This window comes from Lynx canadensis, chromosome B2 (genome assembly GCF_007474595.2).
Source record: "Lynx canadensis isolate LIC74 chromosome B2, mLynCan4.pri.v2, whole genome shotgun sequence".
NCBI lineage: Eukaryota > Metazoa > Chordata > Mammalia > Carnivora > Felidae > Lynx > Lynx canadensis.
In genome coordinates, this window is record NC_044307.1 from 25,685,835 (window position 1) to 25,713,694 (window position 27,860).

The following is a 27,860-nucleotide window of genomic DNA, read 5'->3' on the forward strand; positions in this document are numbered from 1 at the left end:
TACTTATACTAAAAAAAGTATTTGTTTTTTATCTGAAATTTAAATTTAACTGGGCACCTATGTTTTCATTTGCTAAATTGGACAACTGTAAGCCTTTAGAAAATACCAAAGTGTGGGCCTCCCTCCAGAGTTTTGGATACAATTAGTCTGGCATGAAAAACCAGTATTGCTATTTTTCAAAGACTCTCCAGGTAATTCTATTATGCAGCTAGGATAGAGGGTCACTGCCCTATAATATGTGTTTCAGTTTTGAACCTTGTTCCCATGACTTACAAGTGTATAATTTACCTCTGTTTCAAGTGGGCTGTGGATCCATAGGCTTGGGGTAAAGTAAGAACTGCTAGGCTGCCTGGACCTCTCTGCTATTCCTTAGGGCAGCTTTTATTTTAGATGTCAAATATACCAGTAGACGAAAAGACTGGTAAGAGTGTTATGATGGCCAAAGTGGGAAAAAATGTCACACAGATATCAGTTTCTGATTATGCATAAATAATAAGTACGGTTAATGGGAGTAGGTCTAAGCTGAAGAAACCAAAGGATCTTTCTTCTAAGAGAACAGGAACCATCAGAAACCTGATAGGTACATGGCTTACCAAGAGATATTAAAGTTTTAAGATATTTTTAAAAGTGCCATATGAGAGTTGCTCATTTAGAAAGAAACCAGATAGTGTTTTCAAGGTTATGTGCTATGCAGGAAAATATACAGAGGTGTAGAAGCCAGAAGGTGAACCCAGGCCTTCCTATAATATAAAGACTGCAGCGCTGAGGGAACCATGTGGGGAGGAAATCAGAACTTGTGGTTATGAGTTGGAGTACAAAGTAACAAGCCAAAAGATTAAGTGGACTGGAACATATAGTCCTGGGCATAAACAAAACAACAACCCCTGTGAGGAGCTGAGAGCTGCCAGAATCCCTAAGTGGGTGAGGAGTAGCCAATTTACCCCTGAGCTCCCTAAGGCTAATGAGACTAATGGCTTAAGTCAAAGCAAGGATACTTTTTGAGATTGGATAATTGCTTCTGTTGTGTTAGCAGAGGAAATGGAAGGGTGAGCCATGATTTTTTTTTCCCCATAGCCAAAATTTATGACAATGAAGCCTACATTATATGGCAAGTTTTTGAAGTTAAATGATAAGTAGAAGTCAACTCTTTCATATTGTCTGAAAAATGATCCATAAAATCATTGAAGGAGAATGTAGCAAAATATAATGCTTAAAGGCGAATTTTTAAAAATGGAGTTTTCATTCAGCAATATCAATTGTAAGCATACACTTCTATTATTTCTAAGCACAAGTATGTTTATATATTCACTGTCAACTTTTTCAGGTTCTAGTTTGGAGCTGGTGTTGTTTGATTAGAACTTGAACTTAGGAAGGGAACTTATTCTAACATTGTTAATTATAAAAATAAAACATTATTTAGATATTAGGGTAGGATTAATTCTATCACAATTCCTATTTTTAAGTTTTAATAAAGATATTAGATCATTTAGGGGGAAAGGCTATGTATACTCTGCAGACATTAATTTGGTTAAATCACTATTGATGGAAACAATATTTAATAAAAATATGGATGATTATGAACTGTATATGAATGGTATGCTATTTAATTAAAATTATTTCATTATTATATAATAAACTAGTCTTAGTTATTTAACCACTTGAAAAAAATACACATTTTAGGATTTTGAATTGAGGATTTTTTGCAGGTGAGTCTCCATTTTATAGAATGTAGATTTTCATAGAGTTGTAATTCTCCTCTGGTTAATTCTCTTTAAAATTCAAAGGAAAAACTGAATCTGACTGACATTTATTGTAACAACTTTTAGTAGAGAAAATTTTGAGGTGATTCTATAAGTAAAATTCATAAAATGTACTTAATGCTATTATAACATCTACCTGGAACTTACTTATTTTTAAATAACACTACTTCTCTGTTAGATAGGAGAAATTGGTGCCAATATGAGTAATTTTGTGGGAGTGAACAGAAAATGAACAACAGCAAAGTAATAGCATGTGAAGAACTTTTCATGTTCAGAGTTGACCGATTTTGCTGGTACATTATATATTTGTGTAAATGTATTCCACCAGTAATGAGGTCAGTTTGAAAACTATATTGCTTGTAACTGAACTAAATCAAAATGAAAATTTTTATAGTGATTGTTAAGTGCCAAATTGAACTGATCTCATTAAATGTGAAATTCAAGTATATTTAGACTATTGCCTAAATTTTAATACATGAACATAATGAGATATGATCAGAATAGTTGGAAAAAGTTACTTCTATTTTTTTTTTCTCTTAGCAGTTTCTCATTTCACAGTTTAGATTTATTTTCTGGAATCTGATTAAATAGCTGGGCGCATGAATATGAAGTATGCAGTACCTTTCAATAAATGGGGGAAGAGCACACATGTATTGGTCTATGTTGTCTCACACAAGTATTTTCCTAGTGATAATTACTTAAGGTTGTTACATTTGAGTGTAAGTCAGTGTTCACAAAGAAGAAAAAGTTCATTACGCCCTTGGAGAGAGGTGCAGCTGCATGTAGTAAACACAGATGGAGCACACTTTTATATGAGGTTCCTAACTGAAAACAGACTTTAATCCTGTTCTTGGAATACCCACACTTGAACTTTCCAACACTGATTATGCATTTCTGCCGTAGAGACCAGCTGTCACCTCATCATAGGCGTTTATTTATTTATTGCTATCTGGGTGTAGTCTAGCCTACAGTCTCCAGGAAGGTAGAAGAGCAAGTCTGCAATTGTTTTTTGCTTCCTATGGAAATATATGGTGTGCATGATAGTGCTCACCTCTCCCCTCACACAGAATTCCAAGAGGGACTCTTCACAAGCCAAGGAAAGTAAAGAATGGCCGCTCCCTATTCTCAGGGGATGTCTAGTCTAAGGCTGAAGAGTTTTCTTAATCCCATCCATCATTATGTCTTATTTGACAGGGATTTTTTTCCTCCAGACAAAAGTAGTCACTTTAAAACTTACTTGACCTAACTATGTACTTCTTATGATAACAGTCTAATAAGAAAACATAGATTAATGCTTATGCCAATACCTAACATAATCTATAGTTGCCTACTACTTTTAAACATCATAGAAAACTGGTATGCAACAACAAATGAAATGCTGAGACTATGTGTACATTCAAAAAATTTATTGGTGGTGGTAGATTTTTAATGAGAGAAAATAAAGACTGAGACTGTGTGCCACAATGTCCTTTTACATTTAAAAAAATTTTAATTTTTTTTAAGGTTTATTCATTTTTGAAAGACAGAGCATGAGTGGGGGAAGGGAAGAGAGAGGGAGACACAGAATCCAAAGCAGGCTCCAGGCTCAAACTGTCAGCACAGAACCCATCACAAGGTTTGAACTCATGAACCATGAGATCATGACCTGGGCTGAAGTCGGACGGTTTGAACTCATGAACCATGAGATCATGACCTGGGCTGAAGTCGGACGCTTAACTGACTGAGCCACTCAGGGGTTCCCCCCTCCCCCGCCCAATTTTTTTTTAATGTTTATTTTGGAGAGAGAGAGAGCGAGAGACAGAGCACGAGTGGGGGAGGGGCAGAGAGGGCAGAAGATGCAGAATCTGAAGCAGGTTCCAGGCTCCCAGCTGCCAGCACAGAGCCTGACACAGGGTTTGAACTCACGAACTGCGAGATCATGAACAGAGCCAAAGTCAGACTCGCTTAGCCAACTGAGCCACCTCTACATTTTTAAGGATGAAGGTGTTGTGGAAAAAATCACCAGTAATATCAACAACTTTTCCTTTTAGCAGAAACATTTTAACGTTATTAAAATCTCCTATAATTAGGTGAAATTGGGTAGAATCTCATTTCTCATCTCTAGTTGAGCTGACTGGGCTACATGCTGTCAATCTTTTAAAAGGGAAAGGTAAAGGATTCAGCCAGCAAAATCTAGTTTATTTGGGAAAAGCAGAAGAATTGCAATTCAGGACAAGCAAACTGTGGCAAACCATAGACAAGTCCAGAGAACAAAGGAGAAAAGTGTCTCTTCATAGAGGAAAGGAGGAAGTTAGGAAGGGGTTGTTTTGAACAAAAGTTCATTGGAGAAAGATGAGTTTAAAGTAGTGGCAACTTTTCATTGGTTGCAGGCAATTGAAGTGGTGGCCCTTCATTGGCTGGAGGTGAGGGCAGCTTGCTATTGCTCGTGGAGAGGAAGTCTTCATCTTGCTGGATTTTGCAAGCTGTGACAAGTGCCATGAGCATGAGAACTACCCCCTTACAGGCTTCCTGGCTCCAATTTTGAGTTAGGTTTTCCTTAACACATTTTCATATTTCCCCCTTTTGATAAAGATCTTTCTCTGGATCATCTATTCTTTATTGGAATCGTTTTTGTCCCTTGGTGCCAGGAAGGACCTTTTCCAGATGTCACATCCCGTGCTGGAAGGAAAGTACATAGACTGGAAGACACTGAGGCCGTATTTTGAAAGCAAGCAAGGGTGGGGAGGGAGAGCTTTCTGGCATTTCCCATCCAAGGTCTACATCTTATCAAAGTTGTAAGTGTTGGGGATCATCTGGAAGCACTGAGTCAGCATCACGGTATTGGGTACTTTGTTACTACAAAGGTTCAACAGGCAACAGGTACAAAGCTTTAACAATGTTTATACAAAATAAGATGAGGAGCAGAATAGTGACCCCAGCTTGTATTATAGTCCTAAACCAGAAGCCCAAGCCAGCTAAAGAGATCAAAGCACCATATCATCAGGTGGAATTTTTTGTGGCCAATGTGCTTGTTCCTCTAATATTATGTAATTGAAGGAATTTATCCATGTGCAACAGGCCATGTTTGTTATCACACAAATGCCTCCCTGTTCAGCAAGTAGGTAATCAAGTGCTATGCAATTGTTTAAAACTACTTTGACTTATGAGCTAAGTGATCATTGTTGGCCCGTTATTGCCATAGTGGTAGAATAAGTAAGTTTTCCCAATTCCAGAAAGAGATTTCTAATTATTTGTTCATTGGCGTGAACATGCACAGAAGGGATAAGTGCCCTTCCAAAGGAGGCAAATACAGAGTCATGTATATGTCCTATGAATTCCCATTTGAGGTGGTGATAAAAGCTTAATGGAAAAGACCAATGGAGGACCATGGGAGGCTTCCAATTTATTGTGGATGGCCACAGGAACAGTTAGAATCAAATCTTCCAGTACATTCACAGGCCCATTTAGAGGCCAATTCACCACACGCAACGATTAAACCATGTGGTGCACATAAAATTCCTATTGGGGGCTGATTACTAATAGTGCCATTACTTGGAATTACTTGATTGGTTCTTCCAAGTCAAGGGTCAGTGGTGTTTGGGGAATAATTGAGGAGAAACCGTTCTGTTATGTGGACTTTATTCTTGATGGCTGTACAGAGGGAAGTTCTTTTGCTACTGCACACAGACCTGAGGTATTAGGGAGAATGGGAAACTGTATGGGTGGAATAGGTACAGTTAGTTGCATTGGGAGTTATAATGGGGAGAGGTCAAAGCAAGGCATAGGAGAACGTGGTTGTTGAGGTTTGACTCAGTGAGAAACACCTGGAGGGGTGCAAGTATTATTAGAGGTCACATTGGGAATGAAGGAAAAGTTTGCTATGGGGAAGACTAAAGGATCACGTCTGTCATGGCCAGATCAGGGTTTTCCGAACAATCAGAAAAGTTTCCTCCTTCTGCGATGGATTGGGAAATGAAAGCAAGGGAAATGTCTTTCCAGGACAGAGAAAGAGAAAACAAGGTGAGAAAAAGCAGAAAGGAGAACAGGCCTGATCCTGTCATCTTGGGAAAGCTGTCTGCTTAAGTTCCTGGAAATCTTTAATTTGAGGTCACCAGTTGGTGTGTAGTTCTAGTCAGGGGCTTTCTTTAGATGAAGAACATTGATCCAAGAGTCAACTCCTTGCAGTTTGGTGGCATGGTTAGTAACACTTGGTAAGGGCCTTTCCAGTGTGCTTGAAAAGAGGTTTTTTGAGATGTCTCTTCCTATAAGCAAAATTCCTAGGTTGCAGAGTGTGGTGTTTGATGTCTTTGTCTCCTGGGAGTGCGCTGTGAAAAGATTGCCCTACTAGAGTATGATTATTTTTAAGGGATGTAATTAGAGCTTTGCAACAGTAACACATGTCTCCTTTATTACGTGCAGATCAGAAAAGGGAGAAGCTAGATGCATCAGGAACCCAGTATTTGTCTCAAAGGGTGAGAGTTTATGAGTTAAAGGGAGTGGATCTGAGATTTAGAAGACCCAATGGCAATACTTTTGGCCAAGGTATTTGGAGGGTTTCCATAAAATTTTTAATTTATTTTGGTTCATTTGACTAGCCTTGAAGACTGAGGATGGTAAACACAGTGAAAATGCTATAGAACTGGCCAAACGGCACAGACTTGCCATAATATTTGACCAATAGAATGGGTTCTTCAGTTGCTATGGAGCTCAAGAGGCATTCCCCACGTAGGGATGGTTGTATTCTAATAGGATTTTAGCTACTGAAGAAAAATAGTAGCTAGTCTACATGGAAGGGCTTTGGCCAGTGGGAAGACATACAAATCATTACCAAGACATATTTGTATCCATGAGGTAGGGGTAGCTGAATAAAGTCCATTTGCCAAAATTCAAATGACCCATTAGGCAATTTAAAGTGCCTAGGAATAGTGTCGACAGGTTTCCCTGGATTGTATTTTTGGCAGGTGGGGAAAGCAAAGTAGGTACTTTTTGTAGTCTTGTTGGTATTTCCCTACAACTATTAACTTATGAACATCATTTTATCTTTATACCAGTGGTTCAATGCATGTTGGTCAATAGTGGGAACTTTAGAATTTCTGGTAGGGCCAGGTTTGTACTTGGTCCAAACCAGAAGTTTCTCTTCTTATCATACTAACAACCATTTGATTGCCAATCTTGTTTTACTGTTGGGTGTGTCTAGTCAGTTTCTCCAGATTATCCTCTGGACGTGAGTTCCTTTGCACCATGACAGAGATTTGACTTCTAGACCCTTTGAGGATAGCATTTTTAAATGGAAATGTCAGTGAGATGTTTTCCTTTAGCTTCCAGAAAGTCAAGTTTATAATGCTCCAGGATTTTAATAATAGCCAAAGCAGCAGGTAAGAGTATGACATCCAGTAATTCCTGAATGTAAGGGCTGCTTTTAATTTTATCTTCACTGGAAGTAAAGAAGCCACATTGTTTCCATAACATTCCAAAATTGGGAGCCACTCCAAAGGCATATATACTGTTGGTGTAAATGCTGGCAGTTTTGCCTTTGGCTGGAACATAGACCCATCTGTGTGATTGTAGTTCCTTGTTAGGCTGAAGTAGCCAAAGGCAAGGGTGCTGCTTCAGTTACTTCAGAAGGAGTTGATGTTGCATACCCAACACAGTATTTGCCATTTTCATCTTTTAACTAAGAACCATCAGTGAACAATGAAAAGTCAACCGTTATCCAAAGAAGTTTCCTGTAAGTCATCATATGGGCAAGAAGGTGATCTGTCAGTATTAAGCAGTTATGTGTGGTTTAATTGGTAGAGGAGGTGAGAAGAGTGTCAGGGTTAAGGTTATTACAACAAGCAAAAGTAACATAAGGGGCGGTACACAGTAGAATTTCATAGGAGGTGAGATAGCCTATAGAAAGAAACTGAGTGTGACGAAAGGTAAGGAGAGCTCTCACAGCACAGAAGTGGTTAAAGGGGATGCAAAGACTGTTTTCTCAGTGGCCTTCACAAAAAAAGACAGTAAGTAGCAGGTGAAGCTGGGAGGCATGGGGAGGGCATATGCCCAGGCTTCAGGCATTCCTTTCTTTTTTGTATGCAAAAAGGAAGAAAGGGAGCTGATAATTTGGATGTTCAAGAGCAAGGGGCTTTATTAAACTTTCTTTTGACATTGGAAAGTTATGTCATCTGGATCTTCCTAGATGATAGGGTCAGGTGTATAAAGGTTGGGCCATAAGGAGAAGTTTGGGATACAGTTGCAATAATAATCTGTCAATTCAAGAAAACCTCACAGTTGACATTTGGTTTGAGGCTTTGGGAAGTTCAGGATGCCATGAAAATTGTCTGGATCCAAATGAAGTCCTTGTTCTGAGATTAGATGTCCTAAATATTGAACTTGAGTTTGAACAAATTGTAATGTCTCCTTAGAGATGGTGTATCCCTTTTTGGCTAGGAGTTTTAGCACATAGATGCTATCTTCTTGTGAGGAGGCTTGGAAAGAGAAGCAGAGAAGTCATCCACATATTGTATTAAAGTGGAGCCTCCAGGGAACTTGATATCAGCCTTTAATGTTTGTGAGAAATAAGAAGGACTTTCCGTGAAACCCTGGCATTACTGCTCAGTAGCTTTGCTATCCTTCCCAAGTAAAAGCAAGAAGATATTGACTAGCTTTATCTACTGCAACACTAAAGAAAGCACTACATAAATCAGTCATGAAAAAAAAATTGCTCTCAGTAGGGTTGGGGGTTAATAAAGTGTGAGAGTTGGGGACAATAGAATGGTGAGGGATTATAATAATGTTTATAGCTTGGAAGCCCTGGACAAGCCTCTATCTATGGCCCTTTGGTTTCTTCACAGGTAAAATACAAGTGTTGCAAGGATAGGTACAGGGGATAATGGGGCTCTGACCCTTATGGTCTTTTATTATTGCTTAATGTCTTGAGAGGCCTCTTTATTAATAAATTATGGGGAGAGCTTTTGAGGGATCTATTTGGATCTTAGTAGGAGGTACACTGGATTCTGTCAATATCAGCTGAGGATTTACCCATAAGGAGGGTGGTAGCTCATCCAAAGGGGACAAATGGTTACTGTTCTTGGAATTAGTTCTAAGGGCCATCAGGGTCAGAGCAAATAAAAGATACTGAGGGTCATGGGATTTACCTAGTTGGCTATTTTGGTTGCTGCTCTGAAATTCTAGAACTATTTCTCCTTTTCAGGAGAAAGAACTTCTAGCATGATATATTTTTTAAAAAATCTTGGCCCAAATAAATCAATATGGTGGAGGAACTAAGGAGGAAAGGTGGTATATCTTTGAGGGTCTAAGCAGAAGGAAACCTGTTGAGGTTTATTGGAGACCTTCACTATTTGAACTGTTTTAGTACTCTGAGGTAGGGGCTGTTTAATGGTGGTGAAGTTGTGAATCACTGAATTTTACTTCTGAAGCCAATATTGCCCTGTATATTAACTAACTAAAATATAAATAAAAATAAATAAAAGAACATGAAAAAAATAATGGTAGTGAGGTTGAACATCTAAAGTGTAGCTCCAATATCAGGACAGAGATTCATTTCCAGTTTGGAGAGTGGTTTTTCCAAGTTCATTGTAAATACAGAGAACACAGGAGGAGTGTCCTTTTATAGAGAGGAGAAAGTTTAGGAGTGGAGGTGGCCTCTTATTGGCTGCAGGTGAGGGCAGTTGCCAGGTTGAGAGGAAATCTTCCTTCTTCCTGCTGGACTATGTAAGCTGCAATGAGTAGGGTGTGTGTGACAGCTCTCCCTTCATGACTTCCTGTCTCTGTGAGTTAGGTATCCATAACACATACCACAATGCTCTTTAAGGTCTCGCCAAATTCAAAATGGATTTTATGATTTAGTAAGTTTTCTATTTTGTTGTCTTATTTGGAACACTTAGAATATTGTCTTTTTTTGTGTGTGTGGTGAATTGTGTGACTGGGAATATGAAACAGTTATGTATCTAACCCACTGGATTGTGAGGCAAACTCGTTCCATTAATTTCTTTCTAAAATATAATTTAAATCTGTGATGTAAAATCTAAGGTGGTCTTTCAGATTCCTTTCCGTCCTGCCATTAGCCATCATGGCTAATAAATAACTGATTTCCACAACAAAAAAACCTGCCTTTTTTTTTTTTTTTGCTTTGTTTTGCCTTTGTTTATTGAAATAGCAATCTCTTGCCTTTGAGAATAAGAATATCGTTCTTATATGAATCAGCAAATGAAGGTCCCTATTTAAACACTACCAAAGCTGCCTGAGACCATGAATTTGAAAGGGAACTGGAGGGGCTTGTCTTACAAACCCATCCCCCACATCCCTTGTTACTACCTCGGAGCAGTGCTTAAGAAGACACAGCAGAACTGGGGCACTACTCCCATCACACTGCCTTCTCCTTGTTAGTAAGGCAAATTGGAAAGTTTGTTGATAAAATCCCCAAGAGAACTCCTTCCATGTTGACCATGACTACTGTGGTTGAAGCAAAGCCCTCACCTGCTTTGGGAGAGAATTGGAGAATTGGAGACCTAAATAAACAGCGCAAACCAAACAAACACATTACTTTTTTTTCCATGATCTGCCATAAAGACACTGGCTATTACTAAATCATCATCACAACAGAAAATAGATGCTGAGAGTGAAGCTACTTGGAAAAGCACCTGAGAAGCAGTCTCTTGCCAGCATGTGAAGCTTCAGAGAGTGCTCTTTAACTGTGCCAAGCTTTGTTCTTGATTCTGTGGCATCATAGAGCTTTAGAGCTAAAGGAACATTAGAGTAATGGATGTGATGTATAATTAGACCCGCTACTTAATCACCATTAGAAATATTGTGAAGGCTTCAGTTGTAAAATGCAAAGGCATTTATTTAACACCTATTTTAATGTTGAGTTAGGTGATATACAAACAAGTTCAATCAGACATGTCAAAGGAAATAGCTACTGCTTACTCTTGTCTTGTGGCAAAATTAAGTTCCATAATCATAATGAAGTAAAATGTGGCAATAACAATATCTAACCTTTTTTCATTTCTAGCATCAAAAGTATTCATTAAGTGTCTCCTGGGGCACTTGGCTGGCTCAGTCAGTACAGCGTACCATTCTTGATCTCAGGGTTGTTAAGTTCGAGCCCCACGTTGCTTGTAGAGATTACTTAAAAATAATAAAATCTTTTTTTAAAAAATGTATTCAAGTGTCTCTGTGTGCTAATGTGTTAAAGCATATTTAAAAAGTTATAGTTGTAGTTTTATGAATAATGGATCTTAAATATATGCTTTAAGAAATGAATGTTTATAGTACATGTTCTGATTGTTATTAGCTATAAGATATTTATTGAGAAGGTAATCAAATGGTAAATTACATCAATAACCTACACTGAGGGTGGAGACTCAGATGTTACTGGTAAAACAAACCTTTAAAACTTTACTCAAAGGTCTAAGAAGACTCTAAGCTTTCTCCTAGAGGTTCAGGCCAACAAGTTTCTCTACATGAAAGTGGGAACTTCTAGGTGCCACAGGAGCCTGAGGGTGAGACAACAAAGTCTGATACTGAGGAAGATATCATAAAGGGTGTGCTATAGCACCCCTTAAGGAAACATTTTATATAATTGGTTGAGATGCTCAGTAAATATTGCCCAGCATCAGCCCCTACCCCTACTTTCTAATCAACCAGTGTATCAATTAGTGTTTGCCATATGCTGAGTTAGATGCCAGAGATACCAAGATATCCAGGCAGAGTCAGGCTTGCAAACAAATAATGCCAACACAGTATGATAAATACCTGACGGATGCATGGTTAATAAAGGTGGAAGAAAGATAGACTCTTCTTTTGGTAGAAGGATGTGGGACCAGAGTGTTTCAAGGAAGAATTCACAAAGGGAAACTTCTTAAGGTAGGGGCTTGCATAACAAGTAAGAATTTCATACATTTCTGAAAGTATGAACCCTGGAGCACTTACAATAGAACGACATCCAAAGCTTATGAAAAATGGTCTTGGGCTCCAGCCCAGACCTATTGACTAAGAATCTCTGGGGCAGGAGATTTGTAAACTTCAGGACCACTGTCCCAAGGTCTAAGGTGGGCAAAGCTGTTGTTGGTAGAGACTCCCCTACCTCTTTTGACTCATCAGCCATTGCTTTATCCTTGAGTGTCAAGGCACATTTTCAATTCCTACTAATAATTAGCTTTCAGGGGTAGCACAGATAATTTTAAAAGTTTTTAATCCAATATTAAAAATTACATGGCTATGAGTCTACTATTATGGTCAAGTGCTCTCATTTTATATTCATGTTCATTGGTGTAGAACTGAATTTCATACCTGGGAGTCCATGGTCACTTACCTTTCAGATCAGACTGCACTGGAATGGATGGATGGAGAACTGAAGGTCTCTGCCATGCCAAATATTGACCCTCAAGTTATTGCATGAGGGTCCTGAGGGTGGTTATGTCAGGAGTTGGGAGAGGGGGCTCCTGGAGGTCTCAGGACACCCACTATTTACCAACCAGTATGGAAGTATTTCCCTATTTTAATAACTGGTGTGGTACCAGTGTGCCAGCTGAATATTCTCCTATATGTACATAATAAAACAAAAGAATGAGATAAAACATGAAGAGTTCAGTAAGGTGTTTATGTTCTGCATAAATTGAGGGTTTAAGATGGTATCAGAGGTTATGTACTATCTTTCTTTTGCAAGAACAGGGCTAAATAAAATTACTTATGTTCCTTTTAAAGTTGATAGTCCCCTTTACAGCAACCAAGTTATTAGCACTTCTATTAATAATTCTTACTGTGTTCTTCTCATTTTGGAGCTGATCAGAATATATTCCTGATTCTCTAGAGTTTACCTTTGTACCTTTCTTAGTTCAGGTGATTGTAAGAAAATACTGCAGACTGTGTGACTTACACAGCAATTTCTTTCTCACAGTTTTAGAGACTACAAGTGTGAGATCAGGATGCCAGCATGGTCTCGTTCTGATGAGAACCCTCTCCCTGTCTTGCAGATAGCTGCATTCTTCCTGTATCCTCCCATGGCAGAGAGACAGAGGAAGGCCCTAGTCTCATCCTCTCCTTCTAAAGACACTGGTTTCAGGGGCGCCTGGGTGGCGCAGTCGGTTAAGCGTCCGACTTCAGCCAGGTCACGATCTCGCGGTCCGTGAGTTCGAGCCCCGCGTCGGGCTCTGGGCTGATGGCTCAGAGCCTGGAGCCTGTTTCCGATTCTGTGTCTCCCTCTCTCTCTGCCCCTCCCCCGTTCATGCTCTGTCTCTCTCTGTCCCAAAAATAAATAAATGTTAAAGACACTGGTTTCATCATAGAGATTCTACCCTCATGACATCATCTATACCTAATTATTACCTAAAGGCTCCGCCTCCTAACACTATGCTACCGGAAGTTAGGGCTTCAATATATGAATTTAGGAGGGACACAAACAGCCCATAACAGAACCTTTACACCTTAATGCTGCTTTTCTGTGAGGCCTAAGTTTGGCAGAGACCCCAGAGGTTAGTGGAACATTCTAGACACATGATATCAAGCCTTGCATACTCTTCTGAGTCCCTGCCAGGACTCCTGGGTCAGTGTCAATATTCTGGACCTTCTTCAAAGCTGATATTCTTTTTTTAAAAATATTTTTTAATGTTTATTTTTGAGAGAGACAGCACAAGTGGGAGAGGGCAGAGTGTGAGGGGGACAGAGGATCTGAAGCAGTGTTGACAGCAGAGAGCCTGAGGAGGGAATTGAACTCATGAACTGTGAGATCATGACCTGAGCTGAAGTTGGAGGCTTAACCGATTGAGCCACCCAGGCACCCCAAAGCCCACTGATATTCTACACAGTCCTGGACTTCTGCTGGCCACTGCCCTCAAGACCAGCTGAGTGTTTGTTGGCTCCTTCCTGCTGTCTCCATGATCCTCCCTCGAGAGCTTAACCAAGTATGACATTGTCTTTTGGTGGATGGAGGCAAGATTCAAATACAAGCGGCCATGATGAATATTTTGTGAAATATTTCTTCCAAGTCATTAAGGATGCCACAAAGTCATTAAGGATGCTACCTGGGCCAACGCTTTTCAAATTTGAACGTGCATGGAAATCACCTGGGGAGTGGTGAAGCACAGGTTCTAATTGGATAAATGGAGGGAGGGGCTGAGCAGCTCCATTTCTGGAAAGCTCCCATGTTGCTGTTGTGCGTGGACCTACTTTGAGTGGGACGGACTAGACGAAATGTTTGGGGATAGTCATGGCTGCTTAGTTTATAGCTACTGAATTTGGATTACATATCCCAAATTCAGAGACTTTTTTTTTTTAATTTTTTTTTTCAACGTTTATTTATTTTTGGGACAGAGAGAGACAGAGCATGAACGGGGGAGGGACAGAGAGAGAGGGAGACACAGAATCGGAAACAGGCTCCAGGCTCTGAGCCATCAGCCCAGAGCCCGACGCGGGGCTCGAACTCGTGGACCGCGAGATCGTGACCTGGCTGAAGTCGGACGCTTAACCGACTGCGCCACCCAGGCGCCCCAAATTCAGAGACTTTTTAAGAGGTTTGCAGCTTCTCATTGCTTTTCAGAGACAGCTTTTTAAAGCCACTTTGTAATGTGCTTGCCAAATTTGCCGTGAGGGGCAAGATATGGAAAGGCAAACTACGAGGAGGTAAAATATTTTGCTCCGCGAATCTAAGTTCAGATCGCTGAACTTCCCTAACAACCCGCGGGACCACACATCACCTCACCTGAGGAGCACTGAGCTCCTGGGAGCCTCTGCCAGCAGACACACCTCCATGAGCCAGCCTGTGGCCAGAGGCTGCACAAAAACGTAGATTGCTTACTCAGAGCAGGAGACAGGAGATGGAGTGATAAAAGTGAACCTAAAATAAAAATTAAAAAGCACACTGAGAACACCATGTGAAATGAATGCTTGTAAAACTGTCTGCGGCAGGAAGAAATAGAAGAGTTTTATTAGGTGATGAAAAAACACTGTAAACTTCATGTGAAAACATTCCAAGGTTGAGTCTTGTGGAGTTTATATAAAAGAGGAAACTTAGTAAGACTCGTTTTAATCAAATGACTATCAAGGAGCTATAATCCCATTTTTACCTGGATTTCAAATTGGTTATTCTCTTTCTGTGTCTCTCACGCGTAGGTGCGCGCACACGCACACACACACGCACACACACACTGTTGCACTTTCTTAGGAACCTCGCTGCACAGTTTTTGAAATGCTCAGGTGCTTGCTTTTCTGGTGGCAGAATCCCAAGAAGGCAGAGGTATGCCACCATTTATGGTTTCAGATATGCTTTTGTGTAAAGTGGTATAAATAATTCTACACCCTGTGAAGTGGTGATTCTCCACTTAACCCAAGTCCTCTCCTCTTCTGCTCACCTCCGTTTTGGTGGAGGAATTAAATCACTTTCAATTACTAAACTCTGACCAGGAAGCAAGGCAGAGGATTTCAGATGTGGTTGGAAATGCTGGCTTTTTTTTTTTTTTTTTGTTTTGTTTTTTTGCTTGCCCTCCCTGGATGCCCCTGATATCACTTTGGGAGGGGAGGTTTTGTGGTCTCCGGGGCAGTCTACCTGAGGTTAATTTCCACACATGTGTCCCTGGGTGGTCGGCAAGGAAGAGGCAGTGGTTTGCTGGATAATCCGTGGGGGAGAGGATCAAAGACCATTGCTGGTGGGTGGGAGGATCTGGGAGTTAGAGGAACACATCTCCAGGGTTATTACTATCATTCAAAACTGTGGCACAGCAGCCTGGGTGGCAAGAAGGACTCAGGAGAAAAAAAATAACCCAGAGGGGAGCTGGGCTGGAGTACACAGAGGCAATGGCTCCCAACACCTGCAGAACGTTGGAGTCACTGGGGGGTGTGTCTGTGATTGTGGGGCTGGGGCAGGGGAGGATATTAAAAAACCCAAGTGTCCATCCCTACCCCCTCTATAGGGGCAGGACCCAGGCATCAAATATTTTCAAACACCTAATTCCCTCAAAGTTTTGACCTTGTAAGAGCAAAGGAGGGGTTGGGCCTGGAAGGTGGGGGATGGCATGTGTGGCCAGCCAAAGTCATGTTGGTAGTTTGGGAAAAATGAGCAGTTTTAAGTCAGAGGGCTCAGCATTTTCTGTCTGGGGAGGACAGAAAGTTGGCAATGAAAGGGAAATTAAAAAAAAAACATGAGTCTATTTATAAGATGTTTTTGGTAAGCTTATCCATCAGACATAAAATGAGGAAGAAGCACGATCTATTTGATCAAAGTGCTTAATGTGACTAAATATTTAGGTGAAGATTCTTAACTTGTTTGAACTGGTTCTTCTAAAATTGACAGAGGCAGGCTGAATAGAATGGAAGAGAGCCATTTTTTTTTATTTTTATTTTTTTATTTTATTTTTTATTTTTTATTTTTTTTACTGATTTGTAGCTCCATCCATAGCCTGGCCGCTGAGATGGCGGGGCAAATATTAGGGGTCTGCCACTCCCTGACCTGCTGGTCTTTGTACACTTGTTCAGGACTGAACATAAGGCCCGCATGGTCTTTCCAGAACAAGGGGGTTATTGGAATAAGAAAACCTGAAAGTGTATTTAAATTAAGGGAAGTCTGTAGTCGATAAAGAATAACTTCATACAGTTCATTTGACCATTGCTATTCCCTATTCAGTCTTTTCCTGTTAGAGGAGACAGTTAAATGTGGTAGCACACTTTTTTTTTTTTAATATAGTACTGCTCAACAGATCATAAAGTAAAATAACCCATGTATCTTCAACTGAAAAGATGGCCCAATTAGACTTTCCTGAATGAATCTTTAATTTCAGGATATATATCTTCGAGGAATTTTATTTACTCGATTTCTGAATGAAGCACTGCCCATGTCAGTGGATACATCAGAAGACTTTAATTTTCCTGGCAGGGTTATTTTCTCAGGTGACTATTTGATTATCTCTGATGTTCTCAATAGCACAGGGAGGTTCTGAGGCTGAGGTTAACACTTTCCCTTCCTGGATTCAGTCAATTGGATCCTGTCCTGCCTTATTCCATGCCAGTCCCTATGGACCATGAAACAGGTTACTGCTTTGTTAACATTCCTTTAATCAGTCAGGGACTTTAGGGAGTTTTCTCATTTAGTGCAAGAATTTGAGCATGCCCTGAAGATGAAAAGAAATAGATTTATTTTACAAATGAACTTTAAAATTATCTTCCATACTCAAGCAAGGATATGTAGTTTTGATATTTCCTATGAACGTTCCTTTGTATTTCTTTTTGTCTCTGTTTTTTTTTCCTCTCCCTGATAATGAACCTGATCAAAGTTTAACAAAGTTGGGGTACCTGGGTGGCTCAGTCAGTTAAGCATCTGACTCTTGGTTTCAGCTCAGGTCTTGATCTCACTGTTTGTGAGTTCGAGACCCGCATAGGGCAGAGCCTGCTTGGGATTCTCTCTCTCCCTCTCTCTCTCTCTCTCTCTGCCCCTCCTCTCTCTCTCTCTCTCTCTCAAAATAAATAAATAAACTTAAAAAAAGTTTAACAAAGTCATTATAAATTGTTAAAATTTTGTTTTTGTATTTCTAGGCATTAGGTTAAAATTACCAAAAAGTGTTCATCTCAGCATCTCCACAAGCAGTGAGATGAAAAGCCCTCAGCTCAGGGTATGCAGTTAGTGTAGTCATGTGCCATTGTGATGTTAAGAAAACAGTTTTCCATGGCAACCGTAATCCCCAAATGCAGGGCTGTGGATATCACTCACCATCAGTTAAGTGATGCAAAAGGATATGAGTATCAGTGACAGGGATGCATTTCAGATGGTGCCTAGGGTAGTCAGGCTTTTCAGTGACGCAGCCTGATTAAACAATGTTCTCAGACTGAGGGTACACTGGTCCTGCAGGCACTTCTTTCCTTTACTGCACATGGGTTCACCAAGCATATTCAGAATCTGATCCCCGTGTGGTGCTGGGGGAAAAAATGTGAAGAGAAGGGTCCATGCCCCAGTAGGGGGACAGGCCTGTCAAGTGACATACAGTAACCTGGAAAATGATCACTGCATTGTGGACGTCCAGAGGAGGCTACAGCTATTTCGCCTTTCTGTTCTTTTAAAGTTAAATCCACTTTAGGATAGATTTTTAAAAAAGATCTTTTTATTTTTATTTTTTTAGTTTATTTATTTTGCAAGAGAGAGAGTGAGAGAACAAGTGGTGGGGGGCAGAGATACAGAGAGAGAGGTAGAGAATCCCAAGCAGGGTCTGCACTGCCAGCACAGAACCTGATGTGGGGCTTGAACTCAGGAACCATGAGATCATGACCTGAGCCAGAATCAAGAGTGGGTCGCTTACCCAACTGAGCCACTCAGGTGCCCTGGATTTTTTTTTAAAGTAGGCTTTATGCCCAGTGCAGAGCCCCATATGGGGCTTGAACTCATGACCCTGAGATCAAGACCTGAGCTGAGGATCAAGAGTTGGATGCTTAACTGACTGAGCCACCAAGGCGCCCCTCAGAAAGATTATTTAAAGTTGATTTTTATTGAATGGAAATGGAAGAAGAATGAGGCAAAGTTGTTCACGTGAACTAATTTTCCTTTTGGTTTCCCACAACTTTGAGGGGAGGGAGAGTTGTAGGGTACAACTGGGACAGGCTTGTGGTCCGCGGCGGGAGTGAAGGACCCTGCACCTGGGAGTGTACCCAGGTAGGTGGGCACATGCTTCTAGGTGGATGTTGCCTTCCTGCTCAGCTCTTGATTCTATGGCAGTCAGTGAAACTGCATGAAGACAAGAGTACAAAGTGCATACAATTGGTCAAAATTGTGAAAATGGTCATTAAGCAATGAATCTTGACCTCTAGAAAGTAGTTTGCAAGAAATGAACTGATCATTCTAGTTATGTACTTGTCCTTGTACCTGCTCATTAGAATAATTCTTCTCTAAAATGGGCAGAAAACATGAATAGACACTTCTCGAAAGAAGACATCTGGATGGCCAACAGGCACATGAAAAGATGCTCAACGTCGCTCCTCATCAGGGAAATACAAATCAAAACCACACTCAGATATCACCTCACGCCAGTCAGAGTGGCCAAAATGAACAAATCAGGAGACTATAGATGCTGGAGAGGATGTGGAGAAATGGGAACCCTCTTGCACTGTTGGTGGGAATGCAAATTGGTGCAGCCACTCTGGAAAACAGTGTGGAGTTCCTCAGAAAATTAAAAATAGACCTACCCTATGACCCAGCAATAGCACTGCTAAGAATTTACCCAAGGGATACAGGAATACTGATGCATAGGGGCACTTGTACCCCAAGGTTTATAGCAGCACTCTCAACAATAGCCAAATTATGGAAAGAGCCTAAATGTCCATCAACTGATGAACGGATAAAGAAATTGTGGTTTATATACACAATGGAGTACTACGTGGCAATGAGAAAGAATGAAATATGGCCCTTTGTAGCAACGTGGATGGAACTGGAGAGTGTGATGCTAAGTGAAATAAGTCATACAGAGAAAGACAGATACCATATGTTTTCACTCTTATATGGATCCTGAGAAACTTAACAGAAACCCATGGGGGAGGGGAAGGAAAAAAAAAAAAGAGGTTAGAGGGGGAGAGAGCCAAAGCATAAGAGACTCTTAAAAACTGAGAACAAACTGAGGGTTGATGGGGGGTGGGAGGGAGGGGAGGGTGGGTGATGGGTATTGAGGAGGGCACCTTTTGGGATGAGCACTGGGTGTTGTATGGAAACCAATTTGACAATAAATTTCATATATTGAAAAAATAAAAAAATAGAAAAAATTAAAAAAAAGAATAATTCTTCTCTAAAACACATATTTCAAGGGGCGCCTGGGTGGCTGAATCGGTTGAGCGTCCGACTTCGGCCCAGGTCATGATCTTGCAGTCTGTGAGTTCGAGCCCCGCATTGGGCTCTGTGCTGACAGCTCAGAGCCTGGAGCTTGCTTCAGATTCTGTGCCTCCCTCTCTCTCTGCCCCTGCCCCGCTCATGCTCTCTCTCTCTCTCTCTCTCTCTCTCTCTGTCTCTCACTCTGTCAAAAATAAATAAACATTAAAAAAATTAAAAAAATAAAATAAAACACATATTTCAGGAAATCAGAATGTAAGGAATAGTGTTATCTGGTAAATGGTCTCCAAATTATTTTGATTTTGCACTGTTATCAGTAACATAAATTTAAGCGTATCCCAATAGGTTTATTTATAAATTATGTACATTGATAAGCAGTACATGTATATTTATTTTTATGAGTAAATTTAATATATTACTGATTTACATTTATATTTACATATAAATATAAATATATTTACATTTATTTATACATTTATACATATATATTTATATGTATTTTATGTATTTATATGTATTATACATATATTTTATATGTATATAAATAATAAATTTATATAAATATATTTATATACATATAAAATATATTTATACATTTATACATTTGTGCATATATACCTATTTATACATTTATACATATATTTACATTTATATTTACATATATTACTGATACTTATAAATTATATATATGTTCAATTTTATTAACACGTTTTAAAAAATATTTAAAGTATAAATTTTAAAAGAATGGAAAACAAATAGAAATGAGTTCTAACGTTTCCTTTACATTCCCTGAAGACTATTTTGGATGCACTCTGGGTACATACTCTGCACTCAGGACACCAGCCTAGAAAACCGTACAGAGTGGAGAGAGCAAAACTACGTTTTTAATACTTGCCCATTTTGGGTCCCCTTTCTTCCCTATGTCATTCTATTTTTTTTTCAACGTTTATTTATTTTTGGGACAGAGAGAGACAGAGCATGAACGGGGGAGGGGCAGAGAGAGAGGAAGACAGAATCGGAAACAGGCTCCAGGCTCAGAGCCATCAGCCCAGAGCCCGACGTGGGGCTCGAACTCGTGGACCGCGAGATCGTGACCTGGCTGAAGTCGGACGCTTAACCGACTGCGCCACCCAGGCGCCCCATTCCCTATGTCATTCTAAATGCATCGATGGATTATTATAAAAGGAATCCATATGCAGATATAGAAGTATTTATTAAGTGAAGGAATAAGTGAATTTGTGTGAAATGAGGCCCTCTTGCTCATCTTGGTAATCAGTGTGATTTTAGCAGAGGAACGTAGTCTCTGATACGATTTTTATCCATTAACAGAGGGTGATATTAATCCTTACAGAAATATCATGCTTGATAGCACTGTTATGTCCTCTCTCATCAGTAGAAAATATGTTCATCTTTGAATAAGTTGTATCTACAGACTTGTGCTTCCTATTTTAGCAACTTCTGTGTGTAATAGGGAAACACAAAGTGAAAATTCTTTGTACTGAAGTTGCTGCCCAGAAACAGAAAAGGAGAAATACAACCTCTGTGTTTTGGAAACGCTTCAGTTCAAAGTTCCTCTAGATGTCAGTATTACATAGAGAAATGAAAATATAATAGCCTATGGCAATGAATAAAGACCTTCTTACCTTATTTAAATGGTAAAACATATGTGATATGTAATTGACAAAGAAAAATAACAGCCTCATTTGGAAGCTAGTTTCTAATATTCCTCAGAATCGACAGCTTCTCCTGTTGGTCACCTCAGACTGCTCCACCCAAAGAATGTTGGCACAACTGGTGGTCATTTGCCACCAACACTTTGATGACCTTAGAGGCACATGTTCATCGATTTGGCACTCCATGGAGTCTTACCATCAAATTCTCAATTTTACATATTTTGATGAACTGAAATTGATTGATACATACCAGTTTTCACTATTAAGTCTACCTATGTTCATGTCATTAAGAATAAATTCAGAAGCACAATGCTTATCCACCAGGAGTTTTCATTTCAAAAGAGAAACACCGAAAGACACTAAAAGACCAAATTATACAATATCTTAAACACAGATAAGATAGTTGTTAAACTACCTTATTTGACCAATTGACTTATTTTCTAAGTTGGACTTAAATTCTATCTCTCTCTTGCCTCTCTTTTATGTTAATTCTAATCTTTTGACTGACAAATATTTATTTCTTCACTCTACTAATTTCTTTCAATTTTACACCCTTGTCTCTTAATCTTCTTTCTTATCTCTTGTGGTATGTGCTGTGTGATACATATTCAGTAAATACAACGTATCTTGCCTATAATCTTCTATCTTTTTTTAATAAGTGACAGTACAATGTAGTAATTAAGAAAGAGCACAGAATACAGTTGGCTAAGTGGCCGACTTTGGCTCAGGTCATGATCTCACGGCTTCTGAGTTTGAGCTCCATGTTGGGCTCTGTGCTGACAGCTCAGAGCCTGGAGCCTGCTTCAGATTCTGTGTCTCCATCTTTATTCCCCTCCCCCACTCATGCTTTGTCTCTTTCTTTCTCTCTCAAAAATAAATAAACATTAAAAAAATTAAAAAAAATGAAAGAGCACAGAATGAAGTAGACAACTGATTAATAATCTTGGTTAAATCATTTCTGAACTATATAACCCTCAGAAATTACCCAATATCATTATAAAATGAGGCTAATAGTGTCTCTATCCCAAAGGGTTGCTATGAGAATCAACAGAGTTAATAACATGCTTAGAAATATGCCTAGTATGAAGACAGGGCTTAGTGTATATTAGCCATCATCATCATCAAAATCATCACCACTATCATTATCATTGTCGTCATCATCATCATCATCATCACCACCACTATCATCATCATCGACATCATCACTACCACCATCATCATCATCGACATCATCACCACCACCATCATCACCATCAATCACTATATTTCAGTGTCTGGGCTAAGTGCCAAGGACTCAAAGATGAATCAGTCTTTTTGCCCATTTAAGGCCCACAAGCTAGTGGGAAACTGACAGGAAAAAAAAATGTTTAAAAGTGTTGGAAGTGATTCTGGGATGGGCACATAAACTGAGTGCTGTGTGCAGAGAAGAGAGCAACTGGCTTTGCCTGAGCAAGTGGAAGAACATTTTTCCTGCACTTTCACTTAAAAGAAGTTACAGACTCCGAGGTTCTCATCTCTAATTTTGGTTTTACACAGATTTACTAAACATATCTCTGTGTTTCCAGGTCTCTATATGAAAAATGGAAATGCTCTGAACCTATGGTATTGCCCCTTGGATTATTTAAAAGTACATTTGCAGTTTGTCTTGAAGACTCCAAGCTACGCTTACACAGCGTTTCATGCTTGCAAGTCACCCGAAGGCAAATTTTGCTCTTTCCAAAGAAAAGAAGACTGATTCTTTGGGCATTCATACAATTTCATTAATTTACATTGCATAACTTCAGAATTTTGTGATTATTTGGGTGGATGGGGCTAATATTTACCTTTTATATGGCATTTAAGAAAAGTTTGCTAAGCAAATTCAGAGAAGCCAGGACTCTGAGAAGGATGTTTATCTGCTTAGGAAAGGGGCCATCTGTTTTAAGCAGTGTGAAAGCTCATTTATGAAAGCTTACTTACTTTAGTCTTCTGCTTTCTGGTTTATAAAACCTATTCAGATATATCCTCTCATTTTCATTTGATTTATATGTGAACCATATCAAGACAATACAAGCAGAGGTCACAAGTGATACATACATTATCAACATCCTTTAATCTATTCATAAAGATGGGCCTTCTTTTACAAACAATGCCAGAGTTTAACAGAATTTTTTTTCAAAATAGTGAGTCCATTTGTTTCCAAATATTGTAGTCTATACATGAAATGAAGGGTTTCATTAATTCAGACTGTCCTGCTCTCTAAATTACTATTAATTTTAGTGGGTTTTTTTTTCTGTATTTGAATCATGTAATACAGTGGTTTTCAGTCTGGGATGATTTTGTCCTGGGGGACACTAGCAATTTCTGGAGACATTTTTGGATATTATAGCTGGGAGGGAAGGTATCATCGTCATCTGGTGGGTAGAGGACAGAGATGCTGCTAAACATTCTATAATTCTCATAACATTTTCCACGACCAAGAATTACCCACCCCATGTGTCAGTTGTGCTGAGGTTGAGAAACCCTGATGTAATTAATATGTGACTTCAATTACTCAATTGTGTATCTACAGGGTAAGGAGAAGGCACAGTCACACCCTGGGCTGAAGGAAACGGCACCTGTCAAAGGCAAAAGGACATTGGCCCTCACAGGTAACATCTTTAGAAGACTAGATATTTATGGATCAAGAAAGCTCTGGTATGACAGTCCTGTTGTCATTCTTCTTATTCAGAGGGAGTCACATGTTCATAAAGCCCTTTGTCGGGAGAAGTGCTGTTTGAATATCTTTATCTGATTGGCTTTGGGTCCTACTAATTACTAACTAGAAAATCTTTGGGAACCCAGCTGTCAGTCAATTGGTCATGTTCACTTCCACTTTGCTTTTCAAAAGCTTATATCTTCTGATAAAAAGAAACATGAATAGAAATGCCATTTTGTGGAGACAAAATTATACTGATCACATGCGTCCTCCATTAAAATATTTTGTGGCTTTTAGAGAGATCTTCCCAGAAGAACCAGCTCTCCTCTGAGAAGGAAAAGGTTAATAAACTCAACAAGAAAAATTCTGAGAAGACCAATGCCTCTCTAGCTCAGAGAAGTTTTGTCACATTTCATACAGAAAGACCTCAAGACGAGGTAGAAGATTTTGCCCTAAGAAATTCCATAGAGTCAAGAGAAAATATAGACACAAGAGACATTTCAAGCACAGAGAGACTGAACAGACAAGAAAAGATTAGTGCTGGAGATGATAAACAAGCCTCTGTGGATAAAAATGAACTTCCAGTGTTCAAAGGAGAGAAAAATGGGCTTCGTTCTAAGGAAGACACTAGTGAAAGAGAACTTGAGAAAAAAGGAGGACCAGCAATTGCAAATGAAACAGTGTTGGACAAGTGTTCAAATAAAAAGCAGTATGTTGATAAAACTAATGGTGATCAATTCTATGAAAGGTAGGGCTTAAAGCATCACACACCTACAACTGATGTTTTTGGTAGATCTATGTGCTGTTGAAACTTAAGGCCATATCAAAAGAATAACTGAAGTGAGTTTTTAAAGCAATGGTTTAGAAAACGGTTTCCCAGCTTCTGTGGGTTTTTCTTGGCCATGTTCTCTTGCTATTACTTTTTCTTCTTGCCCATGAAATTTTCAGACATTTTTATTGTTTTCTCCTACCAACTGATAGGCAAAGATAATGATTTTTATCAATCAATATTTTCTAGAGATCAAATAAAAAGTTCTTATTTTCAGCAATATGGAGCACATCCTTTCTAAGATCAGGAATTGAATAGTGATCAGATTTATCTGTAAGTTAAAAAGCTAATTCTTAAAAAGTTTACCCACCCCATTATAGATGATAAATTGTCTGTTTTCTAGAATATTTTGAGGATTGAGTAAGAAGTAGATTATTGAATGACTCTTCCTCAACTGCAAAGTTTCACATATAAATGCAGAATTATTCAGCCAATTATAATCAACTACTCTGTGTTATAATGGATCACAGAATCTATCTGGACAGTGTCCAAATTATATGTGAGTTTTTTAGGGAATTACAATATAATTTTTATTTCATTTATTAATAACGTATTTGACACCTAATTATGGAGAAAAATCTAATTTTGTAAGAATTAAACATAAAGACTATTGTTTATTAAGAAAATCCATCACTGCAAAGATGTGCTTGGTAAGGTCTGGAGCTGTTAAAAAACTGAAATTAGTTCAATTCTTTCATCAATAAAGGTTTACATCTCTCTGTTAATATTCAGAGAGATGATTGCATCCTTTATTATACTTTAATTTAGTAATTTCTCTCTTCTATAAGAAAAGGAAGTGAAAAAAATGAAGATCGAATTAGCTAGGTATTCATAAAATGACTACTCTTGTAAAGGGCCAGTGGACAACTTGCGGGGCACAATGAGGTCATCAGGAAGAGTTTCTGGGATCGTAGTTATCTATACCTGTTCTTGTGCTGCTTAGTTTGATGGGGAAGCATACTGCTCTATTTTATCCCAAATGCTGAAACAGCCAACTCTCTATCATGAAGCTTATGACCCTTCACCAAAACACCCTGTTAAGGAAGCTTTAGTTCTAAGAATTTTGACCATCTGAAAGTTATCTCCTTGAATCTTTGAGAGCTGCAGCTGGATTTTATTTTCCAGGTGTATCAGCAATGTAAAAGCCATTTCTACATCACGAATCCTGGAAAATTCAGCAATAGCACCCATTTTCCAGAATGCTGAGCAAGCAGAGCATATTGGCAGCAGCAAGCGGCGGGTGACGGAGGAGTGCTTCATCAAAGAGGACAACAAAAAGAGCAGAATAGATGTAGCGAGTACAGGTGAAGGACATGCATTTAGGACACAGGAAACCAGACAAGCCCAGGGGAGCTTACAAGGCAACCCCCTGGAATCTGCTGGAATTAAGACCTCCAGACAGCAAGATCTGGTGACCCCATTGGGTAGGAAATGGCTTTTGTTTCAGTCTTTTGAAGCTTCTTAACCTTTTTCCAGCAAGCATTTCCAACTAAATTTCACTTAGCCTAACAGCCTGAAGGAGACATAATGCCATACTGATGCCATTTGTGTTTGTAACTCAATCACCTTTTTTTTTTTTTGTCTGAAGAGATGAATGCCACCAAGAGAATTCTTTCATGACTTCTTTAGTTTCCAGCATTTTTACGATGTGAGAGATGAATGTCTATATCAAGTCAGTTTCCTGGAGACTTCTATTATCTGAATTTTTAAAAATATTAACACTTGGCAGAGTGCCTAGCACAAGATAAGTGCTCGAGAATTATATGTTGAATAAATTTAAAGTTCTGAAGGCAAAGTTATTATTTACTCACCTCCCTTTTTATCCTTTGTGTGCATGTAAGAAGCTGCCTGTGGTAGACGCTTAAATAAGTAATAAATGGGGAAATGAATAGGTTCACGGAAAGCAAGCCATGGAAAAGTAGAAAGAATACTGCAATATTACTGAGTATGTGTTTTAGAACCAATCGGGGTGTGGACTAGAGTTTAAACACTTAGGGGAAATTTGAGAGCTGTATAATACGTCCTTAGCCAGCTTTACTGGTTCTTTTATTTCCAGCCAAGAAAAATTCATCTTTGTGCTTTTAATGTACCTTAAATAAAGGTTAAAATATTTTGGAAAGTAATATATAATAATATCAAACATTTCAATGACATGAAAAAAAAGACTTTTCATCTTTCTCTCTTTGCTTTAATCAAAATAATGGATATTATCAATGGTGCCTTTTTTTTCGTGGCTCAGTTTCTCATGTTCGAATTTTCATTTTGGGCTTGGGAGGATCACCTATGTGAACCATATTGCAGTTGGAGATTTTCAACTACTGTGACATTTCTAAAAGTTGTCCTGAAGATGGTATAAACCATAGTTTTGTGGTCCTGACATTCTTTCTCAAAGATGTCAGGTATCACCTACATGAATTACAGATCATAATATGAAATAAAAGCATATATTCTCAGGATTATTAGGAATAAAATAAATGGATCATTTATTTTATTATTAAATGAGCAACATTTTATTCTAATTTTTTAAAACATTTATTCATTTCTGAGAGGCAGAGTGAGGAAGGGGCAGAGAGAGAGAGAGAGGGAGACACAGAATTGGAAACAGGCTCTAGTCTCTGAGCTGACGCACTGAACCCGATGTGGGGTTCAAATCCATGAACCATGAGATCATGACCTGAGCTGAAGGGAGGCACTTAACCAACTGAGCCATCCAGGCGCCCTTTGCAACATTTTATTCTAAGACCCAATCGTGGTGCTGGAAAGAGGTCTGACTGCTTAACAAGTGGCCCTTCTTTTCCTCTTATCTTCTAGATGATGTCCCAGCTCCTCCTGCCCCCTTTAATCACCGTATTGTGACAGCCAAGCAAGCAGCAGTCAACAGTTTTTACACTGTGAGCAGAACTGAAATTTTAGGAGGGTAAGTAATGCTCAATTTAATCCTCTTTCAACAAAAGAAGAGCGTTTTCAAAGAGACAGATCCTGAAGATTTCATAAAGTGTTTGCTAGTCTTGACCTGAGAACCAGAAACATCATAAACAAACATTTTAAGAGATTTTAACCATTTCTGAAAATCGCCACTGATGTCAGAAAGATTGATGTGGGGACAGTGACTAAACTCCACATTTATTATCTGCTTTACTTCCCA

The 27,860-nt window shown here is 39.1% G+C and overlaps 1 protein-coding gene across 3 annotated transcripts in view; it reads left to right on the top strand.

Annotated features, from left to right (window-relative positions):
* MYLK4 (myosin light chain kinase family member 4) overlaps positions 1–27,860 on the top strand; it is an 88,127-nt gene that overhangs the window by 37,986 nt on the left and 22,281 nt on the right. For 2 of the 3 annotated variants that reach the window (XM_030314961.1, XM_030314963.1), the window contains exons 3-6: positions 23,761–23,839; positions 24,184–24,634; positions 25,841–26,139; positions 27,527–27,632. In XM_030314961.1, the coding sequence (XP_030170821.1) occupies positions 23,761–23,839; positions 24,184–24,634; positions 25,841–26,139; positions 27,527–27,632 (935 nt within the window). The remainder of the gene's footprint in view (positions 1–23,760; positions 23,840–24,183; positions 24,635–25,840; positions 26,140–27,526; positions 27,633–27,860) is intronic. The other variant, XM_030314964.1, reaches the window with a different exon arrangement.